Below are 24,574 nucleotides of genomic sequence, written 5' to 3'. Positions count from 1 at the left end.
CACACCCGGAACCAGGAGGGATACCAGAGGCAGCACCTGGGGTTACTGCCAGGAGCACTGGATGCAGGAAGACCTCCACCTGCGATGGGAGAGCTTGCAGGAGCTGTGTGACCAGGGCAGTGCCATCCGCAACCACCTGCAGACCATGGCGCGGAGACTGCTGCCTGCTGCTGCTCCAGGTCCAGCTATCGCTCCTCCTCCCACTCCTGCTCCCCTACCCACTTGCCCCAGGGGATGCCGAAGCCCCTGCACCTGCATTGCTTGGAGACAGGTGAGCCGACAAGACCCCCAACCCTGAGCTTCTCCCCTTGCCTCCCCCTTCCAGCTCCTTGCTCCCAGGTTTCCCCCTTCCCTTCTCCCCCAGTTATGGTGAATAAACCAAGGTGTTTTTTTTGGCAACACATGTGTTTTTATTTGACATCAGGAAGGGAGGTTGGGGAGGGGAAAGTGGAAGGACGTGAGGCTGGAATAAGGCACAAGGCCCTAGTGGGGCACGCCAGAGGGAATTCACTCCTCCTCTGTCTAGAAGCTCTCCCGCAGGGCCTCCCGGATACCGGTAGCCCACCGACGGGCCTCCCAGCTGGCAGCCGTGCAGGGCTGCACATACAGGCCAGGCAAGTGATCGGCCTCTGCCATCCAGGCTGGCAGGAAAGTTTCCCTCTTCTAATCACACAAATTGTGCAGCACACAGCACGCCGCCACCACGTGCGGAATATTCTTCTCCGAGAGGTCAAGGCGGGTGAGGAGGCATCGAAATCGGGCCTTCACCTAACCAAAGGCTCCCTCCACCACAATGTGGGCCCTGCTGAGCCTGGCACTAAACGCCTGCTGGGAGGGGTTGAGGTGTCCCCTGTAGGGCTTCATGAGCCAGGGTTGTAGCAGGTAGGCTGCATCCCCCACCAGGCAGACAAGCATGTCCACGTCTCCGACCCTCATGTAGTGGTCAGGGAAGAAGGTCCCAGCGTGCAGCCTTTGGCACATGAAGGAGTTGCGGTACACATACGCATCATGTGCTTTGCCGGACCAGCCCACGTTGATGTCCAGAAAGTGGCCCTGGTTGTCAGACACGGCCTGCAGGATGACAGAGAAGTACCCCTTCCGGTTAATGTAGAGGGAGGCCTGGTGTTCTGGAGCACGGATGGGGATGTGCATCCCGTCGATTGCCCCCCCCCCCATAGTTGGGGAAGCCCAGGGTGCCAAACCCCTCAATGACTGCGTCCAAATCTGTGTGGTGGATGTCTCTGCGGAGCAGCACTCTGTTGATGGCCTTGACCACCTGCAGAGGGACACACAAAACTGAGAGTCACTGGGGTGCCAGGGCTGCCGAGAGTGTTCCTTCCCCACCACTGGCCCATGCCCCCACTCCCCAGGAAATGCCCTCCCCCCCCCCCCGCAATCCTGGCCCCCGCGGGCAGTCCGAAGTGCGGCTGGGACAGAACAAACTCTCTCATGGAGCGGACTCGAACCCCCACCCATCCATTTCCCTGGGGCAGCCCATCCACTCCTTGCCCCCCTCTCCACCCCTCCCTTGGCACAATGGCCGGAGACTGCCATACCTGCATGAGCACTGCTCCGACGGTGAATTTCCCCACGCCAAATTGGTTGCCGACGGATCAGTAGCTTCCATAGGGCGACGGCCACACACTTCTGGAGGGGAATGGCAGGCCTCATGTGCATGTCCCATCACCGCAGCACAGGGGCGAGCCACTCACAGAGCTCAAGGAAGGTGTCCTTCCTCATCCTGAAGTTCTGAGTCCACTGTTGGTCTCCCCAGTGCTCCAGGCCAATTTGGTTCCACCAGTCGCTGCTGGTGTCCAGACGCGGCAGGGCACGCTGGCGTCCGGCCGCTGCTCCTCCACAGCCACCCAAGAGGGGTCCAGAAGAGGACCTAGGGGTTGGGCTGCCACAGATGGTGCCAGGCACTCTCCAGCACTTGCTGCCAGGCTTGCAGCAAAAGATCCAAAAGAAACACCAGAGTGCCCAGAGGCGGCTCTGGCTCCATGGTGTCGAGTGCAGTGGTGTCCCGAGTGAGGGCAACCAAGTAGGAAGAGAGAAAAATGCTTTGCTGTCCCTCAGCAAGGTAGGCAAGCAAGCAGGGAAAGCTGAGAACCAGCTGTCCAGGGGGGTCCCTTTAAGCACAAGCCTCAGATAGCCTCAGACAGCAGCCACACAAAGCAACTACTGATCTGATGCCCTGCTGAAACCAGTTGCAGCTGGCCTTAAATGCTATTCAGCGTCCAATCAGTGTGGACACGCTATTTCAAAATAGCAAAATGCTATTTCAAAATGCATTTTATGTGTAGATGAGTTATTTCAAAATAAGCTACTTTGAATTAACTATTTCGAAATAAGATATTTCGAAATAACACCGTAGTGTAGACATACCCTTAAAGACTAACTAATTTATTTGGATACATGTTTTTGAGGATTGGAGCCCACTTCATCATATGTATGAAGTGGAAATACAGTTTGGCAATGAAATATACACAGATGCAAAGATGGGAGTGTTACATTGCTATGAACAGGACTAGGGCTAACAAGCTTATTTTAATCAGGGTGGATGTGGACCACTCTCAACAGTAGACGAGAAGGTGTGAATGCCTAAAGAAGAAAAATTACTTTCTGTAATGAGCAAGACATTTCCAGTCTCTCTTCAGACATAGTCTGATGGCTGGAATTCATATGCAAACTTGACACTTTGTAGTTTAAGAATACAGTCTGTTTAACTTTTTTTTTCTTAAGTATGACAACTCAAGTATGTTACTGAGTGTCCAGGGAGGATGAAGTGCTCTTCTACTGGGTTTTGAATGTTGCCATTCTTGATGTCTGACTTGTGTCCATAAAAACCTGCAAGGTTCTAAGCACTCCAAGTGGCGATAGAGGATAAGTTTTGGGATTCACACTAACTAAAACATTTCATAGCATCAGTTACAGTAGGCGACCACTCCTAGAGCTGAGGTTGTCATTCAGAGGGCTAAGAACTCTCTTCTAAGACAGGCAGCCCTGCCAACCTCTCATCCATATAATAAGAGTTATAATTTAGGTATCTCCCTGCTGTGAAAAAGGAAGCAGTATATATGCTGGTTCCCATCCCAATGTTCATCATCACTATCACCTAGGAGAGAGAGGAAAGTTGCCCTGGCCACACTACAAGGTTCCTGGTCCCAGACCCTGAAAGAGAGAGTTACAGGTTGTCTTCACAAACACTTCTTATTCCCAGGACTGCTTCCTTTCTTGCAATCTCTCTTATTTTCTTATTTCTCTATGGACATCCAAGAATCACAAAATCTTAAGGGACTACAGACACATGGCAAGAGTAGGCTCAACCCTAGGCCCCAATGGCCTTAAAGGCATGGACTACCTTGGCCCAAAGAGGTAAAAAGGAAATGGATTTTTTTTCCCAGAAAGTGGAAAACAATGGTCCTGCTAACATGACTAGCCTCCATTCAGAATCAAAAAGAGTGAGACTGAGGATGCATCATAAGAATCCATAAACTGGTGTTGAAGCAAGGTTCTTACTGACCTTTCTTAGCAAGAAAAGCCTCACATTGAAACACACACAAAATTCTTATTAAAAGTAATTTAAAGATTCTAAAGTATTCATTCCTCAAATGCTAAGGAGAACATTTATGGCTGGCAAATTTCATAGAAAGTCTTATTTCAAAAACTTGTGTTCCTGCTTAACACTGAAAACATTTTGTTTATTCTTTAAATGCCTAAAATAGTTCAGAAGTATTCTACTAATTACTGCATTTTTGGCAAACTTTACTAGCGATTATTTGATGTTTTCTTACTAGTCATTGGTAAAGATGTTGAGTATCATTGGATCAACAACTGGAAAAGACCTCACTGGAAAAGGATTCCCTTCATTTGATGTTGTATCATGCTAATTTTGTAATCAAAATTTCATACAATATGAAGTCAAATGCCCTACTGAAGTTTAAGTATTGTGTGTCAATAAAGGTACCTTTTTCCAATCAAATTTACCTAAAAATATTAATTTTGTCTGGCAAGACCTATTTTCCATTAAATTGTGCTGATTAGTACTAATGATCTCCCATCCTTTTATTCTTTAGTGCTTGCATTCTGTAACAGCCTTTCCTTGATTTTAACTAGGACCAAGGTCAAGCTAACTGGTCTATATTGTTACATGGGTCATGATGTTTTACCCTTTTTATATACTGATATATTAACATTTTTCCAGTTCTCTGTAATTGCATCATTATCCCAAGATTCGTTAAACATCAACAGCTCAGAGAGCTCCTTGGTCCAGCGGTTCCCAACCGCTGGGCTGCAGAACAGTGCCAGCCCGCGAACCACTGGTTGCCGGGCCACTGTGGCTGCATGAGCTGAAGAGGCTGCTCATGGCAGCTCTGGGGGCCAGGGTTCAGATGAAGTGCTCTGTATCTCATTCTATATAACAATCTAAGCATTAAGTTTATAATAGTCTAAGATTGTTCATCTTGGCAATTGGGACTAATGCTGTACAGCTTCTTTAAAACAGCAAAATAAAACAAATAATTCAGTACCTGATTTTCATATTCTCAATAAAAACTGAGTACTTCTGAAAATCTGGCTCTGTTTAAAGTTTTGCAAGCTGCAAAATCTATAGCATTTCAAACAATATACTTCAAGGCACGCTATGCTATTGAAACACAAAGAATGTAAGTCAAACACTGACTTAATGATTCTTAAAACAGAACAATTTTTACTTTTTTGTTAATTTTCAATAGTAATGGTCTCCATTTTCTTGAAGAAAGGTTAAAAGAAAAAGAAAGGAAGTATCTACTTAGAGGAGAAAAGCAAGCACTGTTTTTATAAATAAGAACATTTCCTATGGTAGTTCTACATCCTACTGCTTCATTTCTAGCCCAAGATGTCTCCAAGAAAAAGGTGCCAGCTGGACTTCTCATATGGTTACTTTGGATATCAGCATGAAGATCTTCACCTGCGAGCTAAATAAAAATGTAAGTACAAGTGTATAGATGCAAATGCCTTCTAGTCATTCTAGCCCATTTTGCTCATATGTTCATAGTTGAAAAGTCTGTCTATTGCATAGTGTTTATACATATTTATGGTACCACATTAATCATTTATACCTATAACGAAGAGTATTACCTTGCTGGTCACTTTTTCCCTCAAATACCCCAAACAAATATTAATAGTAAATTTAAGAAAACATACCTCTGGCTGTATAGCTTTAAATACTGGCATATCCATTAATGTAATCTGGCTCTGCAACAAAAACAGCATTAAACATCATTTAGTACAAAAATAAAAAGATTACATATGTACAGCTGCTTCTACTCCATGTGGCTTTTCAGGCGCCTTGGCTTGTGTGCCAACATTTTCCCAAGGAGATTCATCTCCAATCAGGATTTTCTTCAGTTCTCTGCTTGTGCTGGGCCACCAACAACAGAGGCAGGCACCTGAATAGCAACATGTTGCTGCACTGTCGCCCTTTGTAGTAGAAAGTTTTGCCTGGAAATGGTTCATTTGTATATTTTAATGATCATTATCCAAGTCTAATATTAAAGTAAGTAGTTTGGCCCTGGACTACCAGCCTTGTTAGTACTTAAATTTGGGGGGAAAGGAGTAGCCTTAAAGATGACTGTTCTGGCATGTGCATATTTGAATGGCATGACAGCATTACTCAGCTACAGTGTGATGAAGAAAGCCTGTGGACAAATTTGGAACAGGCTTCCATTAAGATGCAAAACAGGGGCTTCAAAATCTGGTTTCCACAGGAGCACAACTGAATGATTTACAAGTACAGTAGAATATACAGCATAAACAACTGTCTCTTTCCTGACACATTCCGCTACAAAGAAAAGCATACTCCCGTCTTCAAGAAACAAATGTGCAGCTATGAAAGTAAAACTCAGCAAGAGAAGGGCAAAACTACGAGTTTTCTCTCTATGGGATTTCAGTACAAAAGCCAGATAACATTGGGACAAATTTGCCAGTGTGACATTTCCTCTCAACCTTTTTCTTTTTAAACCATTCAACATTCAACTTTAGAAAGTAATGTTGGTTGGGCTGGTTATGCCCAATTTCCATGGGAATAAATATACTAATTCCAGTCTCCACTGACTACTTACTGGGCCATGGACCAAATCCCGTCAGTATCACCATTAATTAGACTAAGCCCATTAGATGAATATAAATTTGACTTTACAAGACTTCCTGAGAAAAATTCTTCAGTTGAAATAATACTCATTCAATCTATTCGAGATTCTCAGTGAATGGAACATTACATGATTTAAGTCAATGACTTAAAATAAAATTAACTAGGTTCCCTGGGGACAAAAACCAAATTGCATACATAGTTATCACTAATACAGGGGATCAGGATAATTAGTAATAAAATATCAGTAGGGTATTAAAGAGGGCATTTAATGAGACTTGGCTAAGAAGGATTTCCGAGTTTTATTTTTTTCAGTTATAATAGTTCTCATTCCCAGTATCTAAAAACAAATCCTAGTGTTATGTAGATAATTTTCTTTAGGCTTCAGGAACAGCCAACATGGATTCACCTTGACTTTAGCAAAGCTTTTGATATGGTTTCCTACAATATTCTTACCAGCAAGTTAAGGAAGTATGGATTGGATAAATGGACTCTAAGGTGGTTAGAAAACTCGCTAGATTGTCAGGCCCAACAGGTAGATCAACGTCTCAAAGTCTGGTTGGCTGTAGTTTTCAAGTGGAGTGTCCCAAGGATTAGTTCTGGGGCCGGTTTTGTTTGACATCTTTACTGATAACCTGGATGAGGGCATGTATTGCACCCTCAGCATGTTTGCAGAGGACACTAAGCTAGGGGGAGAGGCAGATACATTAGAGGGCAGGGATAGGGTCCACAGTTAGAAGATTGGGCCAAAATAAATCTGATGAGGTTCAACAAGGACAAGTGCAGAGTCCTGTACTTGGGATGGAAGAATCCCAAGCATTATTACAGGCTGGGGACTGACTGGCTCAGTAGCAGTTCAGCAGAAAAGGACCTGGGGATTACAGAGGATGAGAAGCAGGATATGAGTCAACAGTGTGTCCTTGCAGCCAAGAAGGCTAATGGCATATTAGGGTGCATTAGGAGGAGCATTTGCATCAGATCTAGAGAAGTGATTATTCCCCTTTATTTGGCTCTGCTGAGGTCGCATGTGGAGTACTGTGTCTGGTTCTGGGCCTTCTACTTCAGAAAGGATGTGGACACATAAGAGAAGGTCCAGTGTAGGGACCAAAATGACTAGAGGGCTAGGGCACATGACATACGAGGAGAGGCTAAGGGATTTGGACTTATTTGGTCTGCAGAAGAGAAGAGTGAGGAGGGATTTGATAGCAGCCTTCAACTTCCTTAAGGGAGGTTCCAAAGAGGATGGAAAGAGGCTGTTCTCAGTAGTGACAGATGACAGAACAAGAAGCAATGGTCTTAAGTTACAGTAGGGGAGGTCTAGATTGGATATTAGAAAAAAACTATTTCACTAGGAGGGTGATGAAGTACTAGAATGGGTTATCTAGGAAGGTGGTGGAATCTTCGTCCCAAGAGGTTTTTAAATCCTGGATTGACAAAGCCCTGGCTAGGATGATTTAGTTGGGATTGGTCCTGCTTTGGGTAGGGGGCTGGACTCAATGACCTCCTGAGGTCTCTTCCAGTCCTAGGATTCTAGGCTGCACTATAAGCACTGCAAACACAAATTTTACTTGAGTTGCTGAATTTTTTATTCAAATTTACTGATTTTGTTCAAGGCAACATCCCATTAGGTGGAGAAACTGAAGGGGAAAAAAGTTTGTAGAAATGAGCAACCATCTGAGGTAAAAACTGTTATCATCAAGTAGATTCCCGTTCTATTTATTTGTTCTTATTTTTAAAAGGTGCAATATTAACTGAGGACCTTCACATACAAGTTCCTGCCTCAAACCTAGAAAAATGGATACTATGTGCACAAAGAAAAACTGATCTATAAATTAACAGTGGCCTTGCTTTGATTTGACTGTATTACAATTATAATATGGAAATCAACTCAATCATCTCACTTTTGCTGATGCAGACCAAATAGTAGAGCTAATGAAAAATAAAGAATCATCACCAGTGCATTAACTTTCATGTATCTAAATTCCAGACAATAAAGATGCATTTCTCTTCAAGTGCTTGGAAGTATTTTATAAAAGCCAAGCCAGCAATTTATCTGCATTCCATTACAAGCAGATTCAATGATAAAAATAATGAGGAGTCCTATCGCATCTTAAATACTAAAAAATTTATTTGGGCACATGCTTTCATGAGCTGGAGATCTCTCTCCTGTTATTTGATCTGGAAATAATATTCTGCCCCTTCCAAAAATATAGTTCTTCATGAAGATTTTGGCAATTTAATAAGCTGGATGGGAGTGCGAAGTTCACACTTAAAGAAAGAGGCATGAAACCACTGAAACTTACATGACTCTCCCCCGTTTAAAAACTTTGAGAAAGGGCCAAAATCATCAAATATATACTTATGATTCTGTCTATACTGGCAAAAAGGAAGTATAACAAACACTCCAATGTGCTGCTTGCAGTATGTTTGGCCAGCCAGAGAGGATAGGGCCAAGACCTTAGTAACATGTTTAAAAAGTATTTTACAAGTATAGTAGAAATTTATTCTGTCACCCTTCTAATGTTCCAAGCAACAGGGAGAGTGAACAACTTATTTCAAGAGCCTGAAATACAATGCAGTAAAAAAGGCATCAATGCTATGTAGTACTTCCATATTTTTTCTTACAATGGGATACCAACCTAGAAGGGGTTGCAAGTGATTGTCTAGGAAGGAGTACTGCAGAAAGAGAACTAGGGGTCATAGTGGATCACAGGCTAAATATGAGTTAAGAATGTAATACTGTTGCAAAAAAACAGTATTCTGACACGTTTTAGCAGAAGTGCTTTAAGCAAGAGTTGAGAAATAACTCTTCCACTCTACTGTGCAGGGATTAAGCCTCAAAAGTACTGTATCCAGTTCTGGACACCATACTTCAGGAAAAATATGCAGAAACTGGAGAATCATAGTACACTAGAACTAGAAGGGACCTCAAGAGGTCATCAAGTCCAGTCCCCTGCCCTCACAGCAGGACCGAGTATCATTTAGACCATCCCTGACGGATGTCTATCTAACCTGTTCTTAAATATCTCCAGAGATGGAGATTCTACAACCTCCCTAGGCAACTTATTCCAGTGCTTAACCACCGACAGGAAGTTTTGCCTAATGTATAACCCTTGCTTCCCTTCTGCAGTTTAAGCCTATTGTTTCTTATCCTAAGCTCAGAGGCCAAGGAGAACAATTTTTCTCCCTCCATCTTGTGACACCCTTTCAGATACCTGGAAACCACTATCATGTCCCCTCTCAGTCTTCTCCTTTCCAAACTAAACAAGCCCAATTCTTTCAGTCTTCCTTCATAGATAATGTTCTATAGACCTTTAATCATTCCTGTTGTTCTTCTTTGGACCTTCTCCAATTTCTCCACAACTTTCTTGAAATGTGGTGCCCAGAACTGGATACGATACTCCCCTTGAGGCCTAACTGGCACAGAGTAGAATGGAAGAATGACTTCTCGTGTCTTGCTCACAACGCTCCTGCTAATGCATCCCAGAAAGCGAAGTTACTCACCTTGGTGCAGTAATTGTTGTTCTTCGAGATCGCCCCCATGGGTGCTCCACTGAAGGTGCTGGGTTTGCCCCAGCGCCGCAGAAATGGAGACTTTTTTGCTGTAGCAGTACCCGGCCGGATCGTGCATGCGTGGTGGCGTCTCACGGCGTTCGCACCATTTTGAGTGCATGCACGGACCGGCTCCCACCAGTTCCTCGAAGCCGCCTTGGAATCTGGAAGATATAATAAGACCAAAAAAAAAAAAACGGACTCCAAAGCGGGGAGGAGGGCGGGTAGTGGAGCACCCATGGGGACCATCTTGAAGAATGACAGTTACTGCACCAAGGTGAGTAACTTCGTTTTCTTCTTCGAGGAGTACCCGTGGGTGCTCCACTGAAAGTGACTGAGCAGCAGTACTCCATCAACAGGAAGGAGGGAAAAGAACAGAGTCCCTATTTGTCTGCTGAAGAGAGCACCGCTGATGCCACCACAATATCTGAGAGCCTCTCCTTGCATATAGTGTAGTATTTAATGAAAGTGTCATGAGAGGACCAGGTTGCAGCTCTGCATATGTCCTTCAAGGGGACACTCCTGAGGAAAGCCGTTGAAGTTGCCATCGCCCTTGTAGAATGGGCTCGAGGCTGTATCAGGAGTGGAATACATCTTGAAGAGTAGGCCTCAGTTATACAGGTGGTGATGAGTTTGGAAATTCGCTGAGAAGATAATGGTAACCCCTTTGATCTGTTGACCAGGGACATGATCAACCTGTCTGTTTTCCTGAAAGGTTTAGTCCAATCTATGTAGAATACTAGGGCTCTCCTAACGTCGAGCATATACAAGGCCACTTCTCGTGGGGAAGCGTGTGGTTTTGGATGAAAGGAAGGGAGAACGATTGGTTTGTTCACATGGAAGCTCGATGATAGTTTAGGGATGAACGCTGGGTGAAGTCGTAATACTACACTGTCTTTATTGAATATCGTATACGGAGGTGTTGCCATGAGAGCCAATAATTTGCCCACTCTGCATGCCGAATTAATTGTGAGGAGGGAGACCACCTTCATGGTCAATATTTGGAGCGGAACCATAGCCAGTGGTTCAAATGGCAGAGTAATTAAAGCTTCAAGCACGATGTCTAGGCTCCGGGGAGGGGAGGGGGAAGGGCTTTTGAGGAGGGCTTAGGTTCATAAAATGTTTAATGAAGGTCTTCGTGGTTGGATGTACGAATAGGGAGACGTCCTCAATAGGTTGTCCATCTAGCAGCTATCTCCACCTTCAGACCTTAAGGGATGCCAGTACTAACCCTGTTTGTTTTAGGTGGAGTAAGTAATCGAGGATGACATGGAGAGGGGTCGATTCTGGATGTTTATCGTGTGCTGTGCACCAGGAGATGAACTGACGCCACTTTGAAAGGTAAGTAAGTGTTTCTGGTTGTTTGTTATCTACTATGAATGAGAATATCTTTGACTTGTGAGGAGCAGAAGGCTTCCAAAGGATTCAGCCAAGTAGGAGCCATGCGGTCAGGTTCAGTGTGTGAATCTGGGGGTGTTGTAGTGATCCTTTGTTCTGGGTGAGAAGGGTTGGAAGCGGGAATGGCACCCTTGGTGACATGCGTCAGAGGAAGGGAAACCAATGTTGACATGCCCATACTAGGGCTATGAGAATAATCTTGGCCCTGTCTGATTTCACCTTCTGTAGAATACTGGGGATTAGGGAGGTTGGTGGGAAGGCATATAGGAGAGGTCCGCTCCAGCTGATGAGGAATGCATCGCCTAGAGAGCCTGGGCCGAGATCTGACCTGGAGCAGTACTTCCCACACTTCCTGTTGTGCTGAGTGGCAAAAAGATCTATTATGGGAGTGCCCCATCGATGAAACAGAAGATGAAGGACTCCGTCGTGCAGTTCCCGCTCATGATCATGGGCGAAGTGTCTGCCGAGAAAATCCGCCGTGGAATTTGTAGTTCCAGGTAAGCAGGATGCCACAGGTGTTATTTCATGGCGAATGCACCAATTCCAGAACTAGATTGCCTCCGTGCAAAGGGAGCGGGATCGAGCTCCCCCTTGGCTGTTTACGTAGTACATAGTGGCAATATTGTCAGTGAGAATTCTCACTGTAGTGCCGCGGATATGTTTGTGAAAATGTTCACAGGCATTGTATATTGCTCGAAGGGATTTATATGGAGGCGTGTTTCTGATGGCGACCACTGGCCTAGTGCGGACATAGCACCCATGTGTGCACCCCATCCTAGGAGGGAGGCGTCGGTAGTGATGTGGTGTGAAGGTTGCTGTTGGTGAAAAGGCTCACCGGAGAGGAGATTTTTGGGGATCCACCATGTGAGAGATCTGAGGACGGATTGTGGAGGGGTTACTGGCCTGTGCAGATTGCATCTGGTATGGTCGTATACTTGTGCTAGCCAATATTGAAGGCTGCAGAAATGTAATCTGGCGTAGCGCACCACGTATGTGGTGGCAGCCATGTGGACCATAAGCCTTAGGCAGGTGATTATTTGAACAGTTGGACTCTCTCAGACGATTCCTATAAGTTCTTGGATGGCATAGAACCTTTGGAGGGGTAAGCAAACCCTTGCTGAAACTGCGTCCAGTCAGGCACTGATGAATTTCAAGTCCTGAGCTGGAAGAAAAATGGACTTTTGGTCGTTAATAAGAAGCCCCAAGGTATGGAAGGTACATCTGACTACATCAACCATTCTGATTGCCTCTGTACGAGTCCGGCCTTTGATCAAGTAATCGTCCAAGTATGGGAATATGATTACTCCTTGGAGGCAAAGATATGTTGCGACCACTGCCAGGATTTCTGAGAATACTTTGGGGGCAGATGAGAGTCCGAATGGCAGGGCTTTGTACTGATAATGATGTTCACCAACTGTGAATCGCAGGAATCTTCTGTGTGCCAGGTGGATTGCAACATGGAAATACGCGTCTTGGAGATCAAGGGCAGCAAACCAATCATTGTGTTCTAAAGCAGGGATTATAGCAGCAGGTGTTAGCATTTTGAATCGTTTCCGTAGAAATTTGTTCAGACGTCGCAGATCTAGGATCAGTAACTTTTTCTGAGTGAGGAAATAATGGGAGTTGAACCCTCTGCCCTTGAAATTGTCCGAGACTGATTCTATCACCCCTAAAGATAGCAGATGTGCGACTTCGGCGTGTAGCAGGGCTTCATGAGATGGGTCCCTGAAGAGGGATGGGGAAGGAAGGATGGTCAGGAATGGGATGGAGTAGTCTGAGTGAATAATTTCTAGCACCCATCTGTCTGTCGTGATTGAAGCCCATTGGTGGTAAAAATGACTCAGACGGTGATGGAAGGTGAGGGTGTGATGGTTGCTGCTGTTGAGAATGACTGTTTGCGTACCCTCGACCAGAGCATCAAACCTGCTGTTTGTTGTTTGAAGAATTTTGCATGCAGTTGTTCAAGTTTCAGCGCTTTTGAGGTCTTTGGTGTGGATGTTGCTGCTCAAAGTTTCTTTCTTGATGCTGGTGGTGCTGTTGCAACTTTTGCTGTATGTATGGGCAGTCATAACGACGTTGAAAGGGCGTGTATCGTCAACTTCTATACAGTGGTGTGTACATGCCCAAAGTCCGAAGGGTAGTGTGTGAATCCTTAGATGAATGTAGTAAAGTGTCAGTCTTTTCAGAGAACAGTCTGTCTCTATCAAAGGGTAGGTCCGCAACTTTACTTTGGAGGTCCCTTGGGACCACCACTGCCTGCAGGTAGGACGCTCGGCACATAACTACCGTGGTGGCTGTGGAATGGCCTGCTGTATCTGCAATATCAATTGCCATTTGGAGGGCTGTTCTTGTGGAGGTATAGCCCTCCTGTACCACCGATTTTAGTATTGGCCTTTTTGACTCAGGCAAATGGTCCATCAGCGGCGTAAATTGTGAAAAAGTGTTCAATACATGATTCAAGAGATGCGCTGAGTAGTTGGCGATTCTCAATATGAGTGTTGCAGATGTGTATAATTTCCTACCCAGTATGTCAAGTCTCTTCGAGTCTTGATCCGTAGAGACATGCCTGTACTGCGGTGTTTTTGATCTTTGGTGGGCAGCATCGACTACTAAGGAGTTGGGCTGGGGGATGAGTAAAAAGGAATTCCATGCCCTTCGGAGGCACAAAGTACTTCTTTTCAGTCTTTTTGCTCATCAGTGGTGTGGAAGCTGGGGTTTGCCAGTTCTCCTCGGCAACCTCCAGAATATCCTCGTTCAGTGGGATGGCCAAACTTCCTTTATGTTGAGGGTGTAAATTTTTGAAAAGACGGTGCTGCTTGTATTTGAGTTCATCCATCTTGATTTCTTGACTAACCGCCACCCTTTTAAAAAGCTCCTGGAATTGTCAGAGGTCATCGGGTAGGGAGTTGTCCCCAAGAATCACAGCATCATCCAGTGAGGAAGAATGGTCATTCGGAGATACCTCAGGTTGTTGATCTTCAGTGGCAAGGTGAGTGTTGTCTGGCTCCAATGGTAACTGGGGTAGCGACGCTGGTTGGCCTGTTGGTGTGGCGGGGGCCAGAGTAGGTGAATGTCTAGAAGAGAGGCAGTCACAACATGATCTGCTGTGTGACCTGTATCTGTAACAGTTCGAGTATCTACTGTGAGAATCAAGATATCGGTCGTCACGCTGATAAAGGTTGTCTAGTGGTGAGCGTCTGTGGGTATACTGCCGGTGATGAGTGTGAGGAGAACGTGGAAATTGGAGACGGGTGTATGAATGTCTGAAGGAGGATGGAGAGGTGGAAGAGTGCCGGTAGTGATGATGACGTTTGTCCCTGTAGGATGCTAAGAAGGGAGATGATAGTCTTTGGTGCAGAGTATGGTGACTGGTGCCGGTACACCAGAGATGGTCTGGGGGTCTGCGGTGCCAGTGGAGATGGGGACGGTGCCAGTGAAAAAGTCATAGACAGCAAGTGACATTGGCGCTGAGGCGTACTCGGTGCCCATCCATCCGTGCGCTCAGGAAAGGTAGTCGGTGCCAACAGTGCCGATGGCAGCGGTGCCACACAGCAGTCTGGATTAGAAACACCCATCAGTGTTGGTGGTACTGATGCCGGCGGTGTCCGTGACGGTGCCGACAATGCCGGTGTCGATGACGCTCTCGGCACGGAGGTGTTTGTCAATGCCAGAGGCTTAGAAGGAGGCGGTGCCGAAGCGACTCTTGGCGCCGCTGATGGTGCTGCTTGTGCCGGCTTCTTTGGCTTTGACGCGGTCGGTGTTTTTGACTGCAGTTTTTCAATGCCTGAGGTGCCCAGCTTATCCCCTGTGCTGATCCTGGGTGCGGGATGTTAGGCAGTGACTTCGTTGGAGACGTGCCTGCAATTTCTTGGGAGGAGCGGCAGTGGGGGAAGAAGCCCTCCACTTCTGGGGCTGGTCCCCTGCGGTTTCCTCCGAGTGCGGCGGCTGGAGGGCTTTATCGAATAGCAACATCCACAGTCTCATCTCCCTGTCTCTCCTGGCCCTTGCTGTGAGTTGGGAGCAGTGAGGGCATTTTTGGGGGACATGGGTTTCTCCCAAACAGCGGATGCAGGAGGAATGCCCATCAAATGCTGGCATTGTCTCGCAGTATGAGTCACATTTTTTAAATCCAGGCGAAGACAGCATGGAAAACGCCTGAGGTAACAGTTCACAAGAAAAAACTTTTTTTTTTTTTAAAAGGTATCTAAGTATAACGAGGTGAACTAACTAATTCTACAAGAAGTATATGCAATCAACAAGGGGCCGTGATGTAAAAGAAACGGGTACACAGGAGAAGGGAAGAACTGTGAGGTAAGGAAAAAATTTTTTAAACTAGGGAATGAGGATTGTGACAAGAGCGAGAAACAAAGGGGATTAATTAACTTTATATAGTAATTCTTGGGGGATCTCACACAAAAAGGAGGAATTGGAGAGACGCAGTACGCTCCCTCTGCAGCCTGAGGCGGTCAAGAGGAACTGGCAGGAGCCAGACCGTGCATGCACTCAAAATGGCGTGAACGCCGCGAGATGCCACTGTGCCTGCGCGGTCCGGCCAGGTACTGCTACAGCAAAAACACTCTGTTTCGGCAGTACCGGGGCAAGCCCAGCACCTTCAGTGGAGCACCCACGGGGACTCATCAAAGAAGAATTATTTTTCTTCAACAGCGTTACACTGTTGACCCATATTTAGCTTGTGGTCCACTACAACCCCTAGATTCCTTTCTGCAGTACAATCCTTCCTAGACAATCACTTCCCATTCTGAATGTGTGAAATTGATTGTTCCTTCTAAGTGGAGTACTTTGCATTTGTTCTTATTCAACTTCATTCTATTTACCTCAGACCATTTCTCCAGTTTGTCCAGAGAAGGTCCAGGGAAGTGCAGCAAGAATGATTAAAGCTCTAGAAAACATGTCCTATGAGGAAAGATGGAAGAATTGGGTTTGCTCAGTCTGGAAAACAGAAGACTGAGAGGGAACATGATAATAGTTTTGAAGTACCTAAAGGTTGTTACAAGAAGGAGGGAAAAGAAATTATTCTCCTTAACTCCTGATGATAGGACAAGAAAAAATGGTCTTAAGATGCAGGTTGGACATTAGTAAAAGCTTCCTAACTGTCCTAGATGTTAGATATCGGGTAACGGAATAGGTAAGTAACTGCATTAATTCCTACGGGTTACACGACTATTCTCTAATCCCCAGGGGTGGGACCGGCCACCAATGCACTCCGGCCCACTCCTGGGGAGCCCCCTTCCACCATGCACTGCTGCCTCTGGATTGGAGAAAGCAGCCTGAAGTGCCAGGCAGGAGCTGGTTCTCAAGGGGAACCAGTTTAAAAACCAGCTCCCCCTGCAGACTGGCTGCCTCTTTCCCTGTACTGCTGCCTCTGCTACGGAGACAGCAGTGCGAGGTGGCAGCAGCCGGTCTCCAGGGAGCCGAGCTCGCTGCAGAAAGAAACTGTTCTGCCTCCCCTGTCCACGGGGACCTCAGACCCCCAACAGACAGGAGCTGCAGCCTCTGTCTACAGGGAGCTCGGGCCCACAACAGAGAGAGGCTGCTTCATGGCAGCCTCCCCTGTCTCGACCCCCACCTCGTGCTGCTGGGCATGCACTTACCTCCCAGAGGCGGCAGGGAGGAGCGAAATGCATGTAGTCAACAAGATTAACCGATAAGCCTAGACTTATCGATTAATCGTATAGCTGACATGTGGTCCATCCCCAGTCTTAGTGGTTAACCACTAGAATAAATTGCTCAGGGAGGTTGCGAAATCTCCATCACTGAGATTTTTAAGAGGGGGTTAGACAAATACTTGTCAGGGATGGATGGTCTGTATCAGGGTTACTCAACACATGGCCCGCGGGTGGGATCCTTTGACCATAGCCTCCACTGGGAGCACACTCCACAATGGTGAGTCAATATGATGGTCTTCTGTTGATATGCGTTTTAGTAGTTAAATTTCTGGACCGTCATTACTCATTAAAAATGCTGTCATAACGGTAGAAATTGGGTAAATACTGTATTTTATTAATATCAGCAGAAATGACTTAAATGGGGCCTGCATGTTGTGTAGTCTTGCCTTAATCTTTGTATTCATGCCCCTCAGTGTTAAAGAAACTATTTGCATGTATACGCAACCACATTTAAGTTGCAGCCCTCAACATGGTCTGAGAGTATCATTGTGGCCCCCAGGGCTTCCAAAGTTGAATAGCTCTGGTCTAGATGATGCTTTGTCCTGCCATGAATGCAGGGGACTGGACTTGATGACCTCTCGGGATTCCTTCCAGTTCTATGATTTGCATGAAAACAAGAAATCTATGTTTCAGAGACTCCTGATGTAGTTTGCTTTTCATATGATGTCTCACAAGAAAGTTCTGCAATTCTGCTGGAGCATAGAGGATCTCTTTCCAAACACAGAATAAAACATTAAGTTTAAAAAATCCTAATATGAGATTGTTTTCTGTCTAGCTAACCTCCAAAATTCTTCCTTTACACCACAGGCTCATTAACACTATGCAGATTGCACTGTTCTGACTGAGTGTCCTGGACTGCCTGTGGGCCTGGTACCAGGCTTCATTTGATTAGATTAATCACTTGTTTATTTTTGTGTGAAATTGTTTTGGACTTTTATTATATTAACTACGGAAGCCAATCCTGTGGACCATGCTCAGTTGAGTTTGGTGAATGGACGCATTAAGTCATTTTATTACTTAACTAATGTAGCTTTAACAAATGAGAATTTTTAATTTTAATGTATTATTAAATGAACACTGAACAATGAACATCCAATGAATTGCATGTTGGTGCAGGAAGAAGCACAGTCAGCCAAGACTTGTTCCAAGGTAACAGATTCAAAATTGTTATAACAACATTTGGGTTACAATAGTGTGGAAGACTGGTCTGTTGACACAGTGTTTTTTAAGCATTACAAGACTTAAACCTGGCACCACATTTAATGTCCAACTGTACTGTTCAAATGCCTGGTGAACTAGCACATGCTTTCAGCCACCTTCAATACCCCAGGATCTCCTCTTATTGCTCTGTAGTAGTGACAATGTTATTACACATTTAGTAGAACTTGAGAATGTAGAGAAGTTCACATATTAGGGGAGCAACATGACGTATGAGCTAGACTGTAATAAGGAAATAGTGCCTAGAATAGCAAAAGCAAGAGTGAGTTTGAAGGAGATGGATAAGATCTGGAAAAGTAAAGTGATTAGCTTAGGAACGAAGCTGAGCATCTTGAAAACATGTGTGTTCAACAGCATGTTGTATGGATGTGAGACATGGGTGATAACGAAAGATTCAAAGAAAAGGATATTGGCATTTGAGAGGAGTTGTTATAGAAATATCCTGAGAATAGGATGGATGCAGAAGGTTACCAATGAGGAATTATATAGGAAGATACAGCCGAAAGAGAATCTACTGCAGAAGGTTATACAGCAGAAGCTACAGCTTTTTTGGCATATCTGCAGAATGAATGACGAGTGAAAAGTCAAGACCTTGGTATTCAGCATAATGGATGGTTCGAATAAGAGGCAGATCCCACATAGAGAATGGGTAGAAGATATAGTAGCTTGGTGCGGAGCTAGTCTACGGAAACTAAGCCACTCCGCATTGGACAGGGAAAGATGGAAGGAAATAGTGAGGGAGGCATTGGACACCAATGGGCATTGAGCCCATGGTTGTTGATGTTGATGTTGATGTTGATGTTGATGATGATGATGATGAAATAATGAGAGAAAAGAGCTGTTATCTGGCATGGACGTTCTGCTTTGAGTCTAATACTGAAAACTGGCAATTGGGGAATGAAAACTGACTCCCTCAATTTTCAAGAAAACTGTTTTTCACAGTTATACAAAAACAATGCTAGAAATTCAGGTTAAAAAATAAATACATTGAGTATGGCTGTCTCTGCATTACATAGCTTCTAAAAGGGCTATGGATGTTAGGCAGTATTTTTAAAACCCACTTAAAAAACAGCTAATACTTTGGAAAAAATCAAAACAGCTTTGTAATTAGTTTCAACAGAAAAATAAATGTTGAATCAGCTCCATATTCTTTTTGTTGGGACATAAAGCTCAAAATATATATGGTCATAAGCTTATCTTTAAGGGTACATCTAGACTACATGCCTCTGGCGACAGATGCATGTAGATTAGACTACCCGGCATAGGAAAATGAAGTGGCAACTTAAATAATCGCCGCTTCATTTAAATTTAAATGGCTGCCACGCTGAGCCGATAAACAGCTGATCGGCTCAGTGCAGTAGTCTGGACACTCTGCGGTCGACATCAAAGGCATTTGTCGACCTCCCAGGTATGCCTTGACCGATGAGGCATACCTCGGAGGTCAACAAATGCCTTTGATGTTGACCGCGGAGCGTCCAGACTACCGCACTGAGCCGACAAACATCTGATCGGCTCAGCGCGGCAGCCATTTAAATTTAAATGAAGCAGCAATTATTTAAATCGCCGCTTCATTTTCCTATGCCGGGTAGTCTAATCTACATGCATCTGTCGCCAGAGGCACGTAATTTAGACGTACCCTAAAAGTGCTGAAAGCTCTGTGGTTTAAAGAGTTTCATTTTAAAGGAAAAAATTTAAAAAGTATGATACTATTTTACACTGCTAGCTCTGAATATTATAAGCACAATTTCAAACAACAATTTTACTTACTGCAAACTCTTCAGGAGTTACTTTCAATACATCAAATACAACCGCATCATAGCTTTTATTGGCATAGTCTGAACTCCTTCCTTCCAGAGATTCAGAGCTGCTACTATCCTACAGAAAGTGAAAAATTAAAAGTCTTATATGCAAAGTGATGGATTTTCATGTCAAACAAAAAATAAAGTCTAAATAAAGATATCACATTCATAGACATGAATAAAAATCTCTACTAAAAACTGACCAACATAGAAAGAAAGAATTTTTATACAATGCATTGCAAATCTTTTCTGAAAATATATGTATTCAAGTGCAGCTTATGAATGTCAATATTTATTATACAACAGACAAAATATGTCAGAACAGGCTTTTCATTCAAAATCTAAAAAATACCGGAATGGCTTCTTCTAGTAAAATTTTAGTTGTATCAAGTCTTAGGCTACGTCTCGACTGCAAGCTTCTTTCAGAATAAGCTATTCTGGAAGAGAACGTCTGGAAAAGTTTATTTCGAAATAACGTGTCTACACAAAAAAAGCTCAATGAAATAGTGATGTGCTATTTCAAAATAGAGCGTCCATACTCGTTGGACTCTATCTCGCATTTAAGGCCAACCGGAAGCAGTTCAGGCAGGGCACTAGGTCAGCAGTTGCTTCCGGGGGCTGTTGCCTAAGGCTCATTGAGTCCCATGCTTAAATGGACCCTGTCATGATTATGAGGGTTAGCCAGCAGCTTGGGGATTAAGGGGTTAACTACACCTACCCAGGTGGAGTGACCAGTAGGAATGTAGGTGGGACTTTCAAACTGGGACAAAGGAATTTGGGTTTTTTCCTTTCTCCTTTTGTCTCTCTGAGGGAGTCCTCTGCAGCTACAGAGAGGGACAAGCATGTCTCTCTCTCTCTCCAAGAAACAATTCTTCACTTTCTGCAAGTAGGGTAACGTTTAGGTAGTTTCGTTAGGCTTTATTGTTTTAAGGGGCTGGGTATGGGATCTGAGATCTGGCACTGTTTAAAAGATGTTTTGGCTTTTCTTTGTAACTAAGTTCTAGGCCATGGAGTTTCTCCATGGCTACGTCTACACTGGCCCCTTTTCCGGAAGGGGCATGTTAATTTCAGCGATCGCAATAGGGAAATCCGCGGGGGATATTTAAATCCCCCGCGGCATTTAAATAAAAATGTCCGCCGCTTTTTTCCGGCTTTTAGAAAAGCCGGAAAAGAGCGTCTACACTGGCCCCGATCCTCCGGAAAAAGCGCCCTTTTCGAAGTAGGAATAAGATCCTCCGGAAAAGGGCGCTTTTTCCGGAGGATCGGGGCCAGTGTAGACGCTCTTTTCCAGCTTTTCTAAAAGCCGGAAAAAAGCGGAGGACATTTTTATTTAAATGCCGCGGGGGATATTTAAATCCCCCGCGGATTTCCCTATTGCGACCTCTGAAATTAACATGCCCCTTCCGGAAAAGGGGCCAGTGTAGACGTAGCCCATGAGTATATTTTACCACCTTCCCATCTAGTGATTATGCTTGCAACAGGTATATTGTTGTAATAATAAAAGTTCTTTCTTTTCTTTTTATTAACCTGGCATTGGTTAATTGTGTGCCCTGATTTTTATTTTAGGGATGAGATTTCCCAAATGATCTTTCCCCTGATTTCTTTATCAACATTTGGGTGGTGGCAGCGGAAGTTTTATTCCCAAGATCTAGGTTTTAAAGATTTTGGGGGAAGTTTTATACCAAAGCCTGGTAGATAAGGCTTTGGGGTTCACTTGCTGGCCCCCACTTCTGCATTTATCATGCCAGAGTGGGGAAGGAGCCATGACATGGTGGCATAGCGGTGGGATTATTTTGAGAACCCAGGATTTTTAAAAGGACACTGGTTTTTCTTTGAGTTGCAAGCTTTGCAGTTTTTTCTCTTTTTTTCTCTCTTTCTTTTGTTTCTGTGGGGCCTCGGGGAGAGGCAGACAGAAGCTTAAGCCAGACACAGACCATCCCAACAAGTTTTGGGTTTTTTTTCTAGTTTTCGGGACAACTGGATAGCTAGGGTAGTTAAGGCAGGATGTCCAGCTCTAGGACAGATTCATACCCCAAGGAGAGAGCAGGAGCAATGTACAGCAGTGCTGCTCCTCCCTCACCTCTGCCTCCTCTATGGGAAGCTGCCTGTAAGGCAGTTGGCAGACCTCTAACTCAGAAAGAGGTTGAGCTTATCCTACGGATAGAGAGGAGAGGCGAGCAAAACTGAGTGTGAGGAACAAGAACACAAGGCAAGGCAAGGCAAGCACAAAGAGAGGCCAAGGAGCAGCGTGTCCAACAAGAACATCTGGAGAGGCTAGCAGCAATAAAAGCGGAGAAAAGACGAATACAAGTAGAAGCACAGGCCAAAATAGCCAAAAGAAAGTGAAGAATTGTTTCTTGGAGAGAGAGAGAGAGAGAGAGAGAGAGAGATATGCTTGTTCCTCTCTGTAGCTGCAGAGGACTCCCTCAGAGAGACAAAAGGAGAAAGGAAAAAATCCAAATTCCTTTGTCCCAGTTTGAAAGTCCCACCTACATTCCTACTGGTCACTCCACCTGAGTAGGTGTAGTTAACCCCTTAATCCTCAGGCTGCTGGCTAACCCTCATAATCATGACAGACTCCTCTGGACAGCTGTTTCTCAGCTTCTTCTGCTTGCTTGCCTACCTCTCTGAAGGACAGCATAACATTTGCAGTGTGTGCTCTTGTTGTCCTGCTTCAGGACACCACAGCATTCCCTACGATGCAGCCAGAGAAGCCTCTGGGCACGCGATGGCCCCACACTGCCATGCTGCAGTTTCTGCAGGCTGCCTTTATGGTCCTGCATGAGCTCAACTCAGAGTTCATATTTGAGAACCTCTACCTGTATGCGGGAACAAGGCCCCTGTAACCACACCCCATGGCAGATAGACTGGTAGAGGCTGGATACCAGTTCCGACTGGTGGGGCCAGCTGTTGATGGAGTGGGGGGATGACCAGCAGGGGCTCCTAACCTGCCTTGATGTGGGGAGCACAACATCCTCAGGTGGTGTAATCCTGTTGTGTTCTCCACAACATTATGAAGAGTGGCCATTAGGAGGCCTTCCTTCCTGGGGGGGAGAGAGGGACAGAGGTTGGGCGGGAGGGATGGACCTTCAAGCAGCTGCGCTCAGCTGCCATCCTCCAGGCCCATCAGGTGGGGGTGTGCATCCAGGAGGTTCTGAGGAAGAGTTTCTCTGATGGATCCCAGTAATTCTCCCCAGTGCCTCCCCACTAGGGGCCTGTGCCTTGCCTCTCTCTGCCTTCCCCACAACAACCCCTCCCCCTCCCCTCTTCCCTGTACAGTAAATAAAAACAAGTTTTGTGTTAAAAAACAGAAGTCTTTGGGGGGTTTTGTGATAAAAGTAACAGGGAGTAAAGGTGCTAAAAACCTGGATATGGGGATTGGGGAGGATGGGAACCTTGGAGGGGGAGGACAGGCTCAGAGCTGGACCTGAGACTGGAGCTTGGTTCGGGTGGTAGTTCCACCTGGGGTCCAGGGACCACGGCAACTTCAGGAATGGGGAGGGGAGGATCATGGGAGAACAAGGGGATAGGCATGGCAGGAGGAGCAGGATCAGGCATGGCAAGGGGGGCCAGGAAAGGAGCAGGGACAGGAGCCAGGTAGGCCATCATCTCCAGGACAGTGGCAAATATGTTGCGGCCCTGCTGCAGCAGCTTGGGCCACATCTGGGCCCGCCATTGTGTGTCATTCCGGACCTTCTGGGCCAGAGTCTGCTGCATGTCCAGGAGGACGGACACGTGCTCCCTCATGAGGTCCTTTTGGACCCTCTGACACCTGCAGCTCCCCCGGGGTCAGGCAGCTGGTGGTGATCGCCCCACAGTCACAGCTGGTGAGAATAAAGAGAGGCAGTCAGTCATCCCTGGAGACACTGTCCCTGAGGCCTTGCCCTTATCAGCAAGCTGCAAGCAACAGTCCTCAGGATACAGGACAGTGATTTCCTGGGAGCAAGGCCATGTGTTGCTTGGATAGCGGGCCCTGCCTTATAGGGGCCAGAGGTGCTCAGGGGACCATGTTTCCCGTATCCACACACCCCCATCCCACGGAAAAGCAGGCAGGGGAAGTGTCCAGCCACACTAGAATCCCATGGCCAGAAGAGGGGCCTTGAGCAGCCTGGCCTTCCATCGGGGCTACACACACACCTGCGCCTGGCAGCGCTAACCCCAGGAAGGGGTGGTGCCTCGAGCATGCAGGCATTCACATGTGTCTTGTGTGGCACTCTCAAGTCTGTGTGCAGACCTGCATGTGCCCTTTTACCTAGCCTCCTTCCAGCAGTGGCTGGTGATAGGAGGGCGTCCCCCCCGGATGTCAGTGTGTCTGGTCTCCCCAGAGCCTGTGAGCAGGAGCCCGGGAATGCTTCAGGGCTGCCTCCTGGAGCTGCATAGCACAATAGCACAGACTGGTGCTGCATGTGCATCCTCATGCACAGACTGCAGAGTGAGGGCCAAGCCGAGAAGGCCGAGCGACTATCACACCACAGCCCCTCAGCGCCTGCCACCCCCACCCTGTGTGTGTGAAAAACTAAGAACACTCACCTGATGATCCCTCCCCAGCCTCAGAGGATGCCTGAGAGACACCCAGTCGTTGGGGTACCGAATCCAACATGAGCGTGGTGATAGTGCTCATGGTTTCCTTCTCCTCCAGCTCCTCCTCCTCATTGTGGGCTTGGACCCAAGGCAGGTGACGACAGGCGTCTCCAGCCCCAAGTCCATCACCAGAGTTGGGAAAGGGGCTGCACCACCCCCCAGGATGCGGTGCAGTTCACTGTAGTAGGGGCAGCAGTGGGTCCTGCCCCGGA

The 24,574-nt window shown here is 45.9% G+C and overlaps 1 protein-coding gene across 9 annotated transcripts in view; it reads right to left on the bottom strand.

Moving 5' to 3' along the window:
• The window catches only part of RALGPS1 (Ral GEF with PH domain and SH3 binding motif 1), a 412,834-nt gene that overhangs the window by 344,400 nt on the left and 43,860 nt on the right, over positions 1-24,574 (bottom strand). For 5 of the 9 annotated variants that reach the window (XM_075905760.2, XM_075905759.2, XM_075905758.2 and 2 more), the window contains 2 exons: positions 19,750-19,857; positions 5,185-5,235 (listed from right to left, as the gene is read on the bottom strand). The exons of 1 other annotated variant lie outside the window; for it this stretch is intronic. In XM_075905760.2, the coding sequence (XP_075761875.1) occupies positions 5,185-5,235; positions 19,750-19,857 (159 nt within the window). The remainder of the gene's footprint in view (positions 1-5,184; positions 5,236-19,749; positions 19,858-24,574) is intronic. 3 more of the 9 variants (XM_075905764.2, XM_075905761.2, XM_075905762.2) reach the window with 1 other exon arrangement.

The sequence above is a fragment of the Pelodiscus sinensis genome, chromosome 23, assembly GCF_052426305.1.
Source record: "Pelodiscus sinensis isolate ZL-2025 chromosome 23, ASM5242630v1, whole genome shotgun sequence".
NCBI lineage: Eukaryota > Metazoa > Chordata > Testudines > Trionychidae > Pelodiscus > Pelodiscus sinensis.
The sequence above is the reverse complement of the archived record's forward strand: the minus strand, read 5'-3'. Positions and strand labels throughout refer to the sequence as shown.